Source organism: Hippoglossus hippoglossus, chromosome 6 (genome assembly GCF_009819705.1).
Source record: "Hippoglossus hippoglossus isolate fHipHip1 chromosome 6, fHipHip1.pri, whole genome shotgun sequence".
Taxonomy (NCBI): domain Eukaryota; kingdom Metazoa; phylum Chordata; class Actinopteri; order Pleuronectiformes; family Pleuronectidae; genus Hippoglossus; species Hippoglossus hippoglossus.
This window is the reverse complement of record NC_047156.1, coordinates 1109578-1127805: the sequence shown is the minus strand read 5'-3', so window position 1 is coordinate 1127805 and position 18228 is coordinate 1109578. Positions and strand designations below refer to the sequence as shown.

Below are 18228 nucleotides of genomic sequence, written 5' to 3'. Positions count from 1 at the left end.
GCACGCCCTCTGTGTAAGTTATATAACTTTGAGTACTGACCTGTGCCTAACATGTGGGCAGTTAAACCTTCAAGCAGCAGAGAAACAAAACTCCTTTGTGAAATCCATCAAAACGAGTTAAAATAAAACGTTAACAGGGTTGTTGAGGTCGGTAACTCTCACAGATTTATTGTCCTCTGGCATTTACAGTAGCTCTTGGCAGGTGTTACATTCAGTCAGTGGTAATGTGATTACTACGTTTGCTTTATTTATTGAAATACCAATGTTATTACTGTAACCGAAGATCTGGTAATGCTTCCATTCAGCAGAGAAACTCCACCTACTCATTACTTTTAAAGTACCAAACTCAATCTGTCCATCCGTCCAGTTTCCTCGGCTCCTCTGGTCTCAGGTCGTGGCAGCAGGTTAATCAAGAAGTTCCCTCCCTGGAATCCCACGTCCTTCTCAGGCCTGAGAAGGACGTGGGATTGAATCCCTCCAGAGAGTTCTGGGTCTACCCTGGGGGTCTCCGCCCAGCAGGACAGGTGGACGCCTGCCGTGGACACCCTGTCTCTTAGAGCCCAGATAGCCTCATTGTGGTCACTTGTATCCATGATCTCATCCTTTAAGTCACGACCCAGACATCATGACCATAGGTGAGGGTTGGAACGTGGAAATCCAACGCTTTGCCTTCAGGTTCAACTTCCTCTTCAGACACAACACGCTTCACTGCTGACGTCTCACTGATCCTTCTGCTCCTTCCTGTCTGACAGGCGTCTGAACACTTCTACCTTGGGATGAATATGTCTGTACTAAGTGTACGAATGGATTCATTGGAGCTTTTTATGTCTCTGGACATAATTTAACACCGTAACTCAGAAACAGACATTTTGATCATTTGTCCTGCAACAAAGCAAACAAGCACCAAGTGGTGATTCTGACTATCGCACGGCGTATTTGCTGTGAAGAGATTTAGAGCCTTGAAAGAACACGACTGAGTCTCACTTACACTCAGGTGACGTCATGTAAAATCGCTTCCATCAGCAGCGCCAGGTTTAATTCAGGCTTTCGTGTCACTCAAGGCAACACCTTCCCCACGGCAATGTTCAGGTTCAGCCTGAGCTGGAACCTCCTCCTCTTCCTCCTCCTCTTCCTCCCTCAGTGTGTGTGAGAAAAGCCAACAGGCAGGTCTGCCCTGCGAGCTGATAGTGCTCTGCTCTGTCTTGGAATGCCCACGCCGCTGATAGCAGTGACTATTTCTGGCCCCAGTGTGTGTGAACAAGGACACACAGCTTTTAGTTTAACTGTGAACACAGCAACTTGTTCTGCTGTCCCACAAACACTCGCTGCATCTGGACGTAGCGTCGCAATGATGATTACAACATAACCAGGATTTCTCATCGTGTCCTGCCATTAAAAATCTGTTTCCTTTAGAGAGAGTGTGTGTGTGTTGTGTTGTGTGTGTTGTGTTGTGCGTGTGTTGTGTGTGTTTTCTCTGGGCTGTAATGTTGCGTTCAGGTGCCACATTTCTTTTCTGTAGCACATGACAACCGAAGAGGGTCAAGGGTCCAGCCTAACTAAAACCTTAACCATGACCAGTTCATGTAACTCTAACCTCTACCCACAGTGCACTTCTTGTTTGACCTTAACCGGGAGCACATGCACACCTCGTGTGTGTGTGTGTGTGTGTGTGTGTGTGTGTGTGTGTGTGTGTGTGTGTGTGTGTGTGTGTGTGTGTGTGTGTGTGTGTGTGTGTGTGTGTGTGTGTGTGTGTGTGTGTGTGTGTGTGTGTGTGTGTGTGTGTGTTCAGAGTAGTTGCAGGGACCCCAGAGAGAGAGAACGGCCTCTGAGTCATTAACTGCTGTTTCCGCAGCTGCCCCTCACCCTCCCTCCATCCCTCCCTCCATCTCCCGCCTCCTTCCACCTCCACCAGTCCTCCTCTCCCCTCCCTCACCTCTGACCGCACCATTCTTTCGTCTCTACACAATCACCACTCTTTTGCGCAACGCATTAAAATGTCTTTCTTTGTATTTCTAGAAACTTCTGCCACTTTTGCAAGTTTTTAACACTCCTCTTCCTCCACCTCCGTTAATCTTCCTTCTGACCACACCCGCTTCACTTTCGATACGTTGACGACTGAACTCCACGCAACTCTGAGTTTTCAACCTCTGGAGACGCTGCTGGTTTTGTTTTAGTTAGAAAACTCGGTTGTGTTTTTAGTCTGGATGAACAGAAATGGAGACATTTGGAAACCAAAACAAACGGTGTTACACTTCACGACCAGCGGTTAGTGCAGCAAGAAACTTTTATTGTCAGTAACGGTTCAACCTCGTCGTCGCTCCAAGAAAAGGATTCCCTGCTCTGACCTTCCACCATCGCCGTTCCTTGCTTTAGTAATTTCTTTAACTGAAGCGGGATCCTGACGTGCACTGAACTCCGGACACTCTCCTGAAATGATTATAGAGTTGACGCCGGCGCAGGGGTCCTGTAAACATGATCCCCTGATCCTCGCAGTGGAGTTAATACGTCACTTCCTGTTGCTCTGAACACGACTCAAGCAAACAACTAGAGAATCTACTTGCTGTTTACACCACATGACAAGTGTATATGAGTTTTCATGTATGATGGACGGAGATCGTTTTTTTTTTTAACAACTCCAATTTACACCCCCCCCCCCCCCCCGACTTTCTTTCCATTCTCACTGGAACAAGGAGCCTTAACATCAGCACCTGAATCAGTCCTGTGTTTCATCACTTGAACAGAAAACTCACATCAACACGTTCACTGGAGTTTACACACAGCCCGTGACTGCTCGTATTTTCATAAAGCGCTTTCCTAAGTGGTTTTATTTTCATGAATGGACAATGAACATAAGTTATGTAAACTGCGCTGATGTTTTCTTAACTTTATTTTATGGGGAATGGAAATAAAAAGTCACAATTTATGTCTAAAATATAAGTGAAGGATTTAGTGAATCTGTCGGCTTGTGTGAGCAGAGGATTTTCTTCTGCACATATTTTAGATATATTCTCTCCTGTTTGTAATTTACTCGTGGATATACAGACGACTATCAATCAATCATTTTGATACTGAATATAAATGTTTGAATACGTTTGAAATGCATTCAAACAGATTCTCTCAGAATGACTCGAACTCGGTGACCTCCACTCGTCCTCCACTCCTGTTTTTCACTTTCTCTCCTTGTGCATCTTCTGCTCGCTGCTCGAGTTGTCGAGTCGTCTTTTATGACAGAAAAGCTAAAAGTTTACAGTTGTCTAAATATAGTCGTTTATTCTCCGTGACATCTGGAGACGCAATGGAATCGCCGTTTTCCCCCAAGGTGCCTGCTCTAGAAACGGGTCTAAGCGGTGTATTCCTCCCAGATCCATAACACCCAACCTTTATTTCACACGCTTCTGCCAACACGCTGCTTTTCCCTCTCTTCCTCTCCCTCCCTTGTTTTCTCTCACTTTCTCACTTTCTCTCTCTCTCTCTCTCTCTCCCTCTCTCTCTCTCTCTCTCTCTCTCTCTCTCTCCCTCTGGCCTCGCTCTGTCTGGAAGCTGCCGAGGAGCTGAATGGTCAGAGCCAGGATGAAGTCATCATGTCTTTATATCATTATATTCTCCTTTTACCTTTTTTAGTCACAGAAAACCCAAAAGGGTGGGGTGCGGGGGCAAAGATTGGCTGTCGATGGGAGCGACACACAGTAACACAAACACACACACACACACACACACACACACACACACACACACACACACACACACACACACACACACACCCTTTAACCCTGTTATGTGCCCGCTCTGCCTCCTCTAGCGGATCCAGTCCTTTCCACCCCGGCTCCCTCACAGTTTCCATGACAGAGACGCTTTAAATGGGCACCCGCACTTTTCTTTTTGGGAAACTCTGCGTCCAGTGACGTTGAAATCCAGTCGATAATTCCCAGGAAATAATAAAAACCCTTTGAGTGTCGACCAGCTTTCATTTGGAAAAGTGTATTTTTTTTATTACCTCATTGTAACAACATTCGTTTTTTTTTGTGGTTTGTTTTGGCTTTTTTAAAAATGTATTTACCTGTAGCTGCAGCCCCACCTGAACACTACCGGTTACCATGGTGACGTGTTATCTTTAGAGGTGCTCTGCGGCACAGCTAATGATGCTCAAGTTGTTTGTGACACAGAAACCAACTGTTTTATAAACATTTATTTTGCAGCCTCTAATTCCTGACAAGCGGCTTTTCAGCTACTTTTCCACTCGTGTGTGTGTGTGTGTGTGTGTGTGTGTGTGTGTGTGTGTGTGTGTGTGTGTGTGTGTGTGTGTGTGTGTGTGTGTGTGTGTGTGTGTGTGTGTGTGTGTGTGTGTGTGTGTGTGTGTTCCAACATAAGGAGGTACACACTGACTGACTGTTTGCCACAGACAAACTTTCCACACTGACACACACTCGGTGTGTGTGTGTGTGTGTGAATATGACTGCAGGCTGAGTAAACCCTACAGTGGTTTCCAGACCCAGGGTGAATAAAGGTGCCTTTTGTCAGGCCCGAGGTGGGTTGGGGCGGCGGATGAGGGGGCGGGTGGGGCGGGTCGCTGTCCAGTCTGGAACAAGCATGAATGTTCCCTCAGTTCCCTCAGACATCGCACTTCCCTGCCTACTTTCACAGCCGCTCTAGAAGAGAGCGAGCGAAGAGAGGAGGACCTCGGGGTTGGGTTGGGAGGGGTGCCAGGGTCGAGGAGTTGGGGAGGAGGTGCGGTGTATTTGAGGAGGTGAGCGGGAAGACGAGGGGTTTGGGGGGGTGGGGCTTGCATCCAGCCAGTGAGCTCATTGGAACAGCGTTGTTGTTTTATCCTCCTACCGAGCGTGTAGTTTTTGGAAGGCATACGAGCTGCTGCACAGCCAGATCCCTCAGTTGCCCCTTACTGCTGCAGCAGAGAGGAGCCACCCCCCCACCCTGGCTGCCCTTGACACTTACGCACACACACACACACACACACACACACTCTCGCTTCACCCCGCCTGACTCACCCTCAGGTATCGTCCTGATTTCGTGCGTTAGCGAGACAGCATCAGAGGCTCAGTGTTGATCTCCAGAACTTGGGAAACATCAACTGAGTGAGTTTAACTTTTTTCCCTCTCATCTGCAACTTCAACGTTTTTCACTCCTTTCTACACTTTTTTGTGGGGGGGGGGGGGGGGCTGTTTTTTTTTTTTTTGTTCCCAAACTTTTCCTTCCTCTCCTCGTCTCCGCACATCGATGGCGAGGATGAACAGCTGAGCAGAGAGACGGAAAGGTGTCTTAACCGGATCTGCTTTGTCTCCCTCTGTTTCTCCAGCAGCCGCAGGGTGCTCCGGTGGAGAATGACCCTCTGGGCGGGCTGCCTCCTGGATGGGGTGAGTTTTGCCGAACATCGTATCGTGTACAGTGAGCGATGGTACCGAGGTTTGTCCTCCGTCCGTCTGAAACCCTCCGTACCTGCTGGAGGTGAATTCATGCTGCTCAGTCACGGCAGGATTCTTCGGTCCGAGCTAATATGTGAACAATGGGTTCTTGATCTTTGTGCTCAGTTAGAGTGAAAATGTGTTTTTGATTCCTGCTGTGACAGACTGAGGTTGTTTGTGCACATTTTTAGGACGATATTAAGCCTTAATCCCAAAATTAAAAACAATGCTGCTCCTGTGGTTTTTTGTTATTTACTGGTGACTGTTCCTCAGTCAGCAGATCGGCTGCTAATTGATTGATTTATGTCTTGAGTATCATTCTGTTGTAGAAAATCTGGATAAAATATCACTGGGTTTGTACCAATCCATCACTGTATGAGCTCCCTTTACTCTAAAGTCCACAAATTACAGAGGCCACGTTATTGATGGGACGTTTCATCATTCAACATCTTCCCAAATGAGTAATGTAAGAGGATCCACTCAGAATCGTGTCACACACATTCATTCATAAACGAATGCGTCTGGCGGCGACTTTTCACAAACTCCATCACTCAGCCGTGTTCTCTCTGAAAACCCTCGCTCTCGGCCCGTGATGCCTTTTCAACATGTTGCGGTTCCTCAAGACGAAAAACCTCAATTATATCACTGGCTGGGATCTGCTTCTCTGGCGCTCCTTCTCATTTCTTCATCTGCGGTTGCTTCCCTCGCTTTTCTTTCTTTCTCTCTCTTTTTTGTTGTTGCTCGGGCTCAGATTCAAGAAGAGAGAGATGGGAGAAAAGAGGGAAAGATGGAGGAGAAGAAAAAGAGACGGTGGCAAATTAAAGAAACTGGGGGTGGGTTCGACTGGGTAGTAAAGTGGGGGTGGAGAGAAAGAAAGTAAGAGCTGCAATGTGAGCACTACTGTTTCTGGGCCCTCCACACACTCCTGTTAATGAGAAAAAGATGTTAGAGCGACAGAGGGAGGAGGACGGGGGCACCAGCTTCTCTCTCTCTCTCTCTCTCTCTCTCTCTCTCTCTCTCTCTCGACCACGGGCCTAAAGTGCGCACACACACACACACACACGCTTAAAACACATTTTTATACAATTTATTTCTGTTTCCAACTCACTTTCAACTATTTGTTGCTCATTTCTGTTCCACATTTGTTTGTTTCCTTCGCCCACACACACACACACACACACACACACAGACACAGACACACACACACACACACACACACAGACACAGACACACACACACTTAGCTTTACCCCGGGGAGGTATTTGGATCAAGCTGCAGTGAAATATCACACAGACTCGCTGGTTTTCTGTCACGCTGGTGTGATTTTCTCTCCTCCACACTCAGGTGACCTCTTACAGCGCTCTCTGTTTGTCGTGGAGGTTTTAGAAGAATCCTCTCACTTCGCCATTAAAACGTTCTTTTTGTCGTTTCCCTTTGTGTTTGCAGAGAAGCGTCAGGATAATGGCCGAATTTACTTTGTCAACCACAACACTCGGACGACGCAGTGGGACGATCCGCGGACCCAAGGGTGAGTCACTGAGCTAGCAGGCGTGTTAACGTGTGAGTGTGTGTGTGTGTGTGTGTGTGTGTGTGTGTGTGTGTGTGTGTGTGTGTGTGTGTGTGTGTGTGTGTGTGTGTGTGTGTGTGTGTGTGTGTGTGTGTGTGTGTGTGTGTGTGTGTGTGTGTGTGTGTGTGTGTGCGTGCGTGCATGAGCCTGCTTGTGAGATGGTGCATTGCTTTGAGTGTTTGCTCATGCACAAGAGGACATAATCACCATACATGGTTACTATGACAACAGACCTGCAGAATCCCATACGTGATGACATAATCAGATGATTTTTCCTGCTCATCAGGAAACCAGGTGCATTGTGGGATTTAAAAGCGTCACTTTCCCAAAGTAAGAAATAAAGGCAGATTCTGTGACGCAGTCCAGGGAAATAAAGAAATTATGTCAGAGCTTGAAAACAAAACGTGACTAAGGGAAATCAGCTTTAACTTCCGCATGTGTGCACGTCGTAGTTGTGCGTCGTCTCATTTCTCTCCAAACAGTCATTTTTCTGACATTCCCTCTTATTTCTTTGACTTTTATATTTCCTGAGCTTCTTTTCCTCTCACCTCACCCGTTCAGTTGAAGCCGTAACTCTTTCTCTCTGTTGTATCACACACACTTCAGGGTTTTGTTTTAAACATGAGGTCGCCAGCTCCAGTTTACTCCTCATCTGTTAACATCACAGTCGCTTCACAGAGCGAAGAACACGAGGAGGTTCTTCATCACCTCCTGATGTTCTGAAGGAGTTTCCATTATTCTTTAAGACTCTGTTAAACTTCTGACTGGCTATAAATGAAATTTTGGGGCCAGCGTGAAGCATTTAATTATCAATACTTTCGATGTTATCCTCCATTGAGCCTTTAGCCACATGCTAACGATGTCCTTTCTGGAAACATTGAAAGAAAACAAAAATTGGACAAAGAGTTTAAAATCTTCTGTGCTTCTCAAAAGACCAATTGTCACATGAGATGCAAGAAAATGTAAAAGCAACAATACAAAGCATTTAGTTAATAAAGTAATAATAAATGAAACACAGTTAGAAAGCGCTTTACACTTTTGAATCAGGATTAAAACATTTCAGGACTGAGGAGAATAAGATCAGGGGATAAAATAGAATAGAAATAAAACATTCAAAAGCAAATGGAGATTTTTGGGGGATTCAGGAAACACCTGAAATGACGTCTGCGTTTTTATTACATTTTTTGAAAACCTGCTGTGTTTAATTGTAATGAAAATACATAAGAGGCACAAGCTTATTGATAATATCATGGCCACATGAACAATATTTCTGTGAGTCACTGCTCTTCAGAATAAAGCTTTATTTGTGCTCCTCCTGCTCCGGCCCCTAATGAGAAGGCACGGCCAGCGCAGGTTTAGTGTTGATGTCCTGGGCTTTCTGTAGATCCACAGGCTGTTGGGGGACGTGTGTTACTTTAATTCCCAGGACGGGGCCCCCTCGGCTGGGGCCGTGCTCACTGCCCTCTCCCTGTTTCAGGATGATCAAGGAGCACCCCCTGCCCCCGGGCTGGGAGATGAAGTACACCGCCGAGGGAGTCCGATATTTTGTGGACCACAACTTGCTCAGCACCACCTTTAAAGATCCCCGACCCGGGTTTGAGTCAGGGTAAATATTCTCTCAGCCCTTCCTCCAAAACCTTCTTCTTAAATTCTCAGGAAATTATCAGAAACATAAACCTAATCTTTATATTTTCTAATTGCTCAGTGAATTTGCCACAAGCCCGATGAACATTCACTTCACTTTGTTAAACAGTTTCCTCATTCAACCTTCAGCCTTTGAATTTTTTCAGTTTCTTTATTGAGACCATGTTCTGTCCATTTTCTGATTTTAAGTGTTTCAGCTTCAATGCTGCAGATATTTAACAATAATCAAAGAGCCATATTTATCACAGCAACATGTTCATGCTAACACACACGCACACACACACACACACACACACACTTCCCCTCAGTCTGTGGATGTCTGCCATACCTCAAAGTTTCAAATCTCCCCACAAAGTCTGGAGAATGTGCAGATATGTGGCAACAGATCCGCTGCAGACTGCGTGTGTGTGTGTGTGTTCAGCATGAAAGTGTGTATTTGCACACTGCTGTACACTGAATGACTGACTGTGTGTGTGTGCGTGTGCATCTGCCTGCTGCTTTTCATGCTGATACTAGAATGTATTTTTAGGCTGGTGGTTATGGAGAACTCCTGAAAGAGTCTTCACTGTTTTTGCACTTAAGTGTGTGTGTGCGTGTGCGAGTGCGTGTGTGTGTCCGCAGCTAGCACTCTGCCGTTGCGGTCTCCATTTCCTAACCCAAACCAAGATGTGCCTGGCAGCTCAAACCCAACACATTAGAGACCGCCTCCTCCTCCTCCTCCTCCTCTTCTCCTCCTCCTCCTCCTCTTCTTCTCTCCCTCGTTTCACTCTCTCCCTCCTCACCTTTGTCAGATTAGTCATTTTTCCACGGTGCAGGAACCGTCAGAGCTTCCTGACCGAACCAATCATGTTTCAGTTCATCAGCTGATCAGTGACGACACTGAGGCTTCAGTTGGTTTTATGTTAATGATCAATTTATTAAACCGGGATTACCCATTGATTTTGCTTTTCTCTCTCTTGTGTGTGTGTGTGTGCGTGTCTGTGTGTGTGTGTGTGTGTGTGTTTGTGTGTTTGTGTGTGTGTGTAGATCTCGGCAGGGCGGTTCACCTGGCGCCTACGACCGCAGCTTCAGGTGGAAATACCATCAGTTCCGTTTCCTGTGCCATGTAAGTGTTGAAGTGGAGTCTGAAGCCACAGTAGATCTTTCCCTGTGCGCACACACACACACACACACACACACACACACACACACACACACACATTAACACCCTCTCCCTGATGTGTGTGTGTCTCACCAGAATTTGAGTCTGTTCATCCGAGTTTATCCTTGTGGTGAAATCCAGACACGCAGATGCAGCTCGGTCTGTTCAGGTTTTCACTTGACTCAGTTTAGTTGAAGTAAATTAATTGTTGTTTTATTTTTCCTTTAACTCAACAACACTTTCACCAGCCTTTGATCAGTCTTATGTTCTGAGAATCACCTTTTTCAAGATATCTCCTCAAATAATAGAGAAACAATCTAAAGCTGATATCGATCAGAAAGTTATTCCCCGGAATATAAACTGTGACGTCATGAAGAAGTCATCCACGTAAACAATTTGAAGCTGGTGGCCATCACTGTGAATTCATGTGTTTTAATTCTGTGAAGGATCAACGGGACGTCTCACTTACTCAAACCTGTACAACAGAAAGTTTCCTGCACACGAGGCTCAGTTTAAATCTCAGGACTAACTTCTTGATTGTTTCTCTGTGTTTAGTCCAATGCTCTGCCGAGCCACGTGAAGATCTCCGTGTCCAGACAGACGCTGTTTGAAGACTCGTTTCAGCAGGTCAGACATCAACAGAACACAGGACTCGTGAAGCTGAATCACAAGGACCAACCAAATTCAAAAATAATAGGGGGGGGGGGGGGTCAAAACCATTAAGCCACGCCCATACGCAAGAGCAACTTTGTCTCTTTTGAATTTGAATTTTAAAACCCAAACCTAAATTGGAAGAAATAGAAAGATAATCATTTCTTTCATTACAATAAAAACAGTTAATGATTCATCTCAAATGTTTGAAATGTCTGTGATGAAATGTTTGTCCTCAGATTATGAATGTGAAGCCATACGACCTTCGCCGTCGACTCTACATCATCATGAGGGGGGAGGAGGGGCTGGACTACGGCGGCATCGCCAGGTGAGAGCCGCGAGCAAAACCAACGCACCCTTCGTCCTCACTTTCTTTCTGTGTGTGTGTGTGTGTGTGTGTGTCAACTAGTTCCTTTGTTTTACATTTATTTCTAATCTTGGTGATGGAGTTGGTTTCTTTAGTTTTTTGTACTCTTCTATGTCTCGATCTCTGCTGCAGCTTCCTCCTCATTCTGTCTTGAGCGAAACAAACTAGTGATTGTTTTCATTCATGATATATTATTATGTAGGATTAAAGAAGTCAGTGTTCTGACCTGAAGGTGCTCAGACGGTTTTCTATTCCCTGAGAACAGATTTATGTGTGAGGAGGAAAGTCTCGCTGGCCAGCAGAGGTCACAATGTAAATATCTTCATGACCCTTTAAGTGTTGCTTCCTGAAATCACCTCCTCCCCTCTTGCTTTCCTCCCTCCCCATCCCTCCATCCATCCTCCCATCACACGTCCCCATCCCGCCCCCCTGCGGCTGCTGTGTTCCGGGTCTTTCTCTCTGTATATATGTTGTTAATTTAGTTTTTTGTTGTTGTTGGCGGTGTTCTCATCTTTCTGTTTGGTTTTGCATTGTGTCTCTGTCTCCAGTGTCACGTCAGTGGTTTTACCCTATGGTAGGTGACATCATGCTGTTCTACCACAGGGTAGAACCACGGACGGGATGTTGGGAGGTGTCTGCGTCCGTCCGTCCGTCCATACCTCCCCTCCCATACACCCCTAGGGGGAGGGCAAAGGCCTTGAGAGCGCTTGGTGCTGCTGCTGGTGATGGGCCCTCATTCTTTCTAACATGCATCTGTCCACAGTCTGTGAATCTGTTGTATTTATCCTTAATGTTCTGTGTGTTGCCTTCATGTAATTTATGTTTCACCTTTTTGTGTTGTGGGATGTTTGTGTATTTGTTAATATACTGTATATTCTCATTTCTACCACCATCCAGAGCTGCTTCTATTTTAAACACCACTATATTAAGAGACCCGTGTCTCTAAAGGAAAAGTTCTACAGGAAAAAGCAGATTTTCTTTCCTGTTGAGAGTTAGATGAGGAGATCGGTGCGTCCCTGGTATCTCTTATGATTTTAAATATACATCAGATAATTAGCTTAGCGTAAACACTGGAAGCCGTGGGGCACAGATCAGCACTTAACACCTCAGATCTTTATTTAGTGGTGCGGAGCAGTCAGGTCACCAGGCAGCCAGCAGAGACTCCAGGACGTCGATAGTGAATCGACAGAAGTGTCAAACTGCTCCTTTAACCAGATGCAGTTTACTGTGGAATCCCCCCCCCCCCCCTGTCTGAAGGAGTGTGTGTGTGTGTCTGTCGCTCCTCCCACAAACTGACCATCACGTTTATTTAGTTATTATATATACTTATTTATATACTCCTGACTGTGCGCGTCATGTCTCATCTCCCGTTGTGTGTTTAATTACTTTTCTCATTAACTGAATCAAACCAACACAAAGTAAACTTCCGTGCTGTTCATGTCATTTTGTTTTTATTTTATTTTCTATTAATTCTATTCTATTAGTGATCGTTTTCTGCCCTTGGATTAAATGTTCTGGTTTTGTTTGTCTCACTGAGCCACAACGTGTGTTTTCTGTGTCATTTTATTTTTGAAGCCAACTCCTGCGCTGAACCAGTGTTTGATTAAAAACAAGTCGTCACAGTTGAAGTTTCAGTTTTATTTTGAAAAGGGAGTGAGTGTGTGTGGTTGTCTCTGAGGTGATAACAGTCCGTCCCTGCTGTCGTCCTGTGTCCTCTCGCTCTGCAGGGAGTGGTTCTTCCTGCTGTCCCACGAGGTCCTGAACCCCATGTACTGTCTGTTCGAATACGCCGGCAAGAATAACTACTGCCTGCAGATCAACCCGGCGTCCTCCATCAACCCCGACCACCTCACGTACTTCCGCTTCATCGGGCGCTTCATCGCCATGGTGAGCTTCACTCAGAGCTTTCTTATTCAAATCAGGCTCCACACTTCATCGTCTTTTAAAGTCCACTGCGTCTGTGTTTCGCTGCTTTTACTCTTTCAATCTGTGTTTTCTGAACATTAGAGCATGAAAACATTTAACAGTATTAACACAAATCAACATTATCAACATGAATATGTCGTCAGAGAAGTGAGTTCGTCCGTCAGCTTCTTTTTTCACGTCTGCATTTTGATTGAATTTCTTTATGACAGCGACACAGACTCCAGGTGGATTAGAACCAGGGATGCTGCCAATATTTATTTATTTAGGTTTATTTCAGACTGATTCCAGGTCAATATTAGTTTAAATATAAATTAACAATATTCAGGGTTTTGTTCAGGGTCTTTAAAACGTCCTAAAAGGTGTCAAATTCAATAATCCGAATTTTAGGCCTTAAAAAATCTCTAATACATTTAAATATCACACAATATTCGGTCTTAAATATATTTAGGCAGGTCTTAGTTAAGTTATTGTTCATTTAACTCTACTTGTCCTTTTAATTCTCTATTTACTTTGTAACGTCTGTGTGTGTTGTCGTTTTTTACAACAGTTATATTTTTCTCTTTTAAACTCATGCACAGTCCAGTAGTTTACAGTTCTCGGTGTCTTTAGTACCTTCAGTACATGACGTACTCGTAGAAACCCGTACGTCCCCGGAATGACGCCCTCCACCCGGTCCTACATCTGCCAGCCCGCCCCTCACCCACACCATGACCTCACTGCTGCACCCGGCCCACACCCACCAGCGACCGACTATATTTAACCCAAAACTGCAGTTTGCTGACTTCCCTTATAAAGATTCTTTCTCTACCAACACCCAGCGAACAAACCTGCTCACTCTCCTTCTCGCTTTCTGTTAAACTTTCCGTCTTTAATCCTAATTTTCCACTGACACCGTGTGTGTGACTGTGTGTGTGTGACTGTGTGTGTGTGACTGTGTGTGTGTGACTGTGTGTGTGACTGTGTGTGTGACTGTGTGTGTGTGACTGTGTGTGTGACTGTGTGTGTGTGACTGTGTGCGTGTCTGAACATTAAACTGCTCAGTCTGGTTGAGTCTGCTCGCTCTTCCTTTCTGTTAACACACACACACACACACACACACACACACACACACACACACACACTTGTTGACATAATGCATCCTCGTCGTAACAACACGTTGAACAACCTCAACCTGATTCTGGACAGAAACAGGCCTGAACCTTCACACAGCTTCCTGGAGCTGTGAGTTGTTGACGTCTTCTTGCCGTATCATCAGGATTAGTGACCTGACGCCGTCTGTGTGTGTGTGTCTTGTTGTATTTTTCAGGCTTTGTACCACGGAAAGTTTATCGACACCGGCTTCACGCTGCCGTTCTATAAGCGAATGTTGGATAAGAAGCCAACACTCAAAGACCTGGAGTCCATAGACCCTGAGTTCTTTAACTCCATCATGTGGGTCAAGTAAGTAATACACAACAGGACTGGACATGTGAGCTTATATCGAGTTTTGGTGCTTGAATGTGTGCGTTCCTGTGTCCAGAGAGAACAACCTGGAGGAGTGCGGTGTGGAGCTGTACTTCGCACAGGACATGGAGATCCTGGGGAAAGTTTCCACTCACCAGCTGAAGGACGACGGAGAGAACGAGCTGGTCACGGAGGAGAACAAGGAGGAGTATATCAGGTACGTTAATCAGAGCAGTGACTGAGATGAAGAAGGGAAGTGGCAGAGATGCAACTTCATCAACGACCACTCTCTTCCTCCCCTCAGCCTGCTGACAGACTGGAGGTTCACCCGCGGCGTGGAGGAGCAGACCAAAGCTTTCCTGGACGGCTTCAACGAGGTGGTTCCCCTGGAGTGGCTCCGCTACTTTGACGAGAAGGAGCTGGAGGTGAGGAGGAGTGTGGCTGTTTAGATGGACTTTACAGAGTTGCTGTTTTCTCCTTGATTCCTTTAAGATGGACGACGCGTCTCCGCTTCCCCCCGCTGCACAAATATGAAGCCAAAATATCTTGGAAACAGGATGTTTTTACTGTTTAATATTTGGCGCATGTCCCCTCTGCTAACATGGAAGAGGCAGGATGTATGAACTATACTGCAGCTCCTATTTTAAATAACACGTCCCCACTTCCTCCCATTATACAAAAATTAAACAAAAACTTTTGGGGGTATGAACGCTGCCATTTTGACTTTTTGACGTCATTTGGAGTCTGTGCAGAGGGCATCTCTGAGTGGAGCTCGACCAATCACAAGTCAGTCTTAGCTGTCAATCATCAGCCCGTTTTTATATCATCAAACTCATCAGAAACATGAACACTTGCAGATACATCAGTGTGATAACCCATGTCCCATCGACCCATGTCCCATCGGCTAACATGGAGGAGGTGCTGTTAATGACCTATACTGCAGCCTGCCACCAGGGGGCGATTGAAATGTGTTGGCTTCGCTTTAGGTGTCACGTCGTCCATCTTTAATTCCCGTGTGGTGCTTTTTGTGCCGCGTCAGGCTCAGAACTCAGTTTGACTCTTTGTGTGTGGTCGGTTGCAGCTGATGCTTTGTGGGATGCAGGAGATCGATTTGTCCGACTGGCAGAGGAACACCATCTACAGACATTACACCAAGAACAGCAAGCAGATCCACTGGTTCTGGCAGGTAGGGGGCGCTCTGCTGTTCTGAGGCACACAGTGCAGGATGTGTTTTCAACGTGAGGACTGAGTGTGTTGTTCCTGCAGGTGGTGAAAGACATGGACAACGAGAAGAGAATCCGTCTGCTTCAGTTCGTAACAGGAACCTGTCGGCTGCCCGTTGGAGGCTTCGCCGAGCTCATAGGTGAACACACACACACACACACACACACACACACACACACACACACACACACACAGTTCTGTCAATCAAAGATATCTGGCACAAGTAAAAGAGTCCTGTTTCTGTCACAGAAATACAGTTTTCATTTAGTTCAACATTAAATCTCCAGTGAAACAGACGTCACATGTTTGATTCCTGAGTGTCTGGAGGAACTCTCGCAAATCCTGTAGCTCGTGTGTCACAGTGACTAACGTACCAACGTCATGACGACAGCCTGCTCGTCACCACCTTCGCCAACACCTGCAGATTTAACCGATGAATATGACGCCGTAGGTCGCCGGGCGCCGTTCGCTGCCTGTCAGAGTTTATAGTCACGGAGAGGAAGTTAAAAAATCCCAGAAAGCTTTCAGGATGTTTGTTTGACACAGGATTTTTAACTGGAACATGGATTTGTAGTTTCATGCTGCCTTTAAGCTTTTATGGATCGATTTCATGTATCGCAGCCTTCCAGCTACTGGTAGACTTTTAATGTGAAAATTCCACAGGAAGTGTTGAGTTCCTTTAACAGCAGATTAATATCAGTCACATGAAAACGATCTGGGACGAATCCGTGCATGAAACAGACATTTGTGTTCCAGCAAAGTGTAAATGTTGATTTGAAAAAATTCAAGAATTTGTTTGATGATTATTATTAAAATCCAAATCCCACTGATATTTGATGAATGGACTTCTTCTTCTCTGCAGGAAGTAACGGTCCCCAGAAGTTCTGCATAGACAAGGTGGGGAAGGAGACCTGGCTTCCAAGAAGCCACACATGGTGAGCACCCCCCTATGGAAGACCTGGGACATGTGACTTTTTTTCACTTTGTCATGATTCCACAAAAGAGAGTTTTGTGTTTTTATTTATTTCACTATGTGACTTGTAACATCCTGTTCACAAGAGTGCGTAAAAAACTCTTTTCCTCTTCTTTTGAACCTCTCATCCACACATTTTAAATAACTGCTGCTTTTTACAAACACCTTCCAAAGTACATAAGCACATAAATGAGCTTTTAGACAAGGAAGTTTCTGGATCATATTATTTAGTGAAGTTAATTCAGATGTACTGAACATCAGAGGACCTTTGTTAATAATGAATCTACACAGACTAATGTGGTGTCTCCTCCTCTCAGCTTCAACCGTCTGGACCTGCCGCCGTACAGGAGCCTGGAGCAGCTGCGGGAGAAACTCCTGTTCGCCATCGAGGAGACTGAGGGATTCGGACAGGAGTGACGCAGGAAACTCACACGACTGAGAAAGAGCCGTCCATACGATGGGATGATTTTTGTTCTTATTATTTTGCATTTGTTAATCTCAGAGCTGAGAAATCACCTGACATCTGGCGCCCCCTGGGGGAGGGCCGTGGGATGAAGACGGAGCTGATGATGGAGACCGTGGAGGAAAAGTGTGTGTAGCTGCTCACGTTAATGCCAGTGTACATATGCATATAAGTGTGTGTGTGTGTGTGTGTGTGTGTGTGTGTGTGTGTGACGGCGCACACAGAGAAGTATATCGGACGGAGTCTCACTCATCATCTCTTCTTGGAAACGCAGCAGCGAGTTTGATTCTCAGCAGCTTCACAGATTAAACATATCGACCTGAGAGAAATAAGTTTTTGAACATGTTAAATGACAGAGGCAGCGCACGAGAGGAGCAGAGTGCACGTGTGAACCAGGAACCTCTGTTAAAACAGATGAGACGTGATTTTATTTTTTATTTTCCTGTTCATTGTGAAATTAAGCGTTTTTCTCCTGTATATAACTAAAATAAATGAGATTTCAATCTTAAGTCATGTTGAATTTTTTCTTTATTCAGCTTATATATATATAGACATCAGTGACTGTATATAAAGAGGATCACAGACTGTATATAAAGAGGATCAGTGACTGTATATAAAGACCATCAGTGACTGTATATAGAGGATCAGTGACTGTATATAAAGACCATCAGTGACTGTATATAAAGACCATCAGTGACTGTATATAAAGATGATCAGTGACTGTATATAAAGATGATCAGTGACTGTATATAAAGAGGATCAGTGACTGTATATAAAGATGATCAGTGACTGTATATAAAGACCATCAGTGACTGTATATAAAGAGGATCAGTGACTGTATATAAAGATGATCAGTGACTGTATATAAAGAGGATCAGTGACTGTATATAAAGATGATCAGTGACTGTATATAAAGAGGATCAGTGACTGTATATAAAGATGATCAGTGACTGTATATAAAGAGGATCAGTGACTGTATATAAAGAGGATCAGTGACTGTATATAAAGAGGATCAGTGACTGTATATAAAGAGGATCAGTGACTGTATATAAAGATGATCAGTGACTGTATATAAAGAGGATCAGTGACTGTATATAAAGAGGATCAGTGACTGTATATAAAGATGATCAGTGACTGTATATAAAGACCATCAGTGACTGTATATAAAGACCATCAGTGACTGTATATAAAGATGATCAGTGACTGTATATAAAGACGATCAGTGACTGTATATAAAGACGATCAGTGACTGTATATAAAGATGATCAGTGACTGTATATAAAGACCATCAGTGACTGTATATAAAGATGATCAGTGACTGTATATAAAGACCATCAGTGACTGTATATAAAGATGATCAGTGACTGTATATAAAGATGATCAGTGACTGTATATAAAGATGATCGGTGACT

At 44.9% G+C, this 18228-nt stretch overlaps 1 protein-coding gene across 5 annotated transcripts in view; it reads left to right on the top strand.

Moving 5' to 3' along the window:
* The window catches only part of wwp2 (WW domain containing E3 ubiquitin protein ligase 2), a 39868-nt gene extending 22543 nt beyond the window's left edge, over window positions 1–17325 (top strand). For 4 of the 5 annotated variants that reach the window (XM_034589259.1, XM_034589260.1, XM_034589261.1 and 1 more), the window contains exons 11-24: window positions 5312–5369; window positions 6864–6945; window positions 8462–8590; window positions 9655–9733; window positions 10325–10396; window positions 10660–10748; window positions 12515–12674; window positions 14020–14153; window positions 14233–14373; window positions 14461–14581; window positions 15238–15342; window positions 15423–15519; window positions 16243–16315; window positions 16671–17325. In XM_034589259.1, the coding sequence (XP_034445150.1) occupies window positions 5312–5369; window positions 6864–6945; window positions 8462–8590; window positions 9655–9733; window positions 10325–10396; window positions 10660–10748; window positions 12515–12674; window positions 14020–14153; window positions 14233–14373; window positions 14461–14581; window positions 15238–15342; window positions 15423–15519; window positions 16243–16315; window positions 16671–16770 (1440 nt within the window). In that variant the 3' untranslated portion in view covers window positions 16771–17325. The remainder of the gene's footprint in view (window positions 1–5311; window positions 5370–6863; window positions 6946–8461; window positions 8591–9654; window positions 9734–10324; window positions 10397–10659; window positions 10749–12514; window positions 12675–14019; window positions 14154–14232; window positions 14374–14460; window positions 14582–15237; window positions 15343–15422; window positions 15520–16242; window positions 16316–16670) is intronic. The other variant, XM_034589263.1, reaches the window with a different exon arrangement.
* Window positions 17326–18228: the final 903 nt, after the last annotated feature.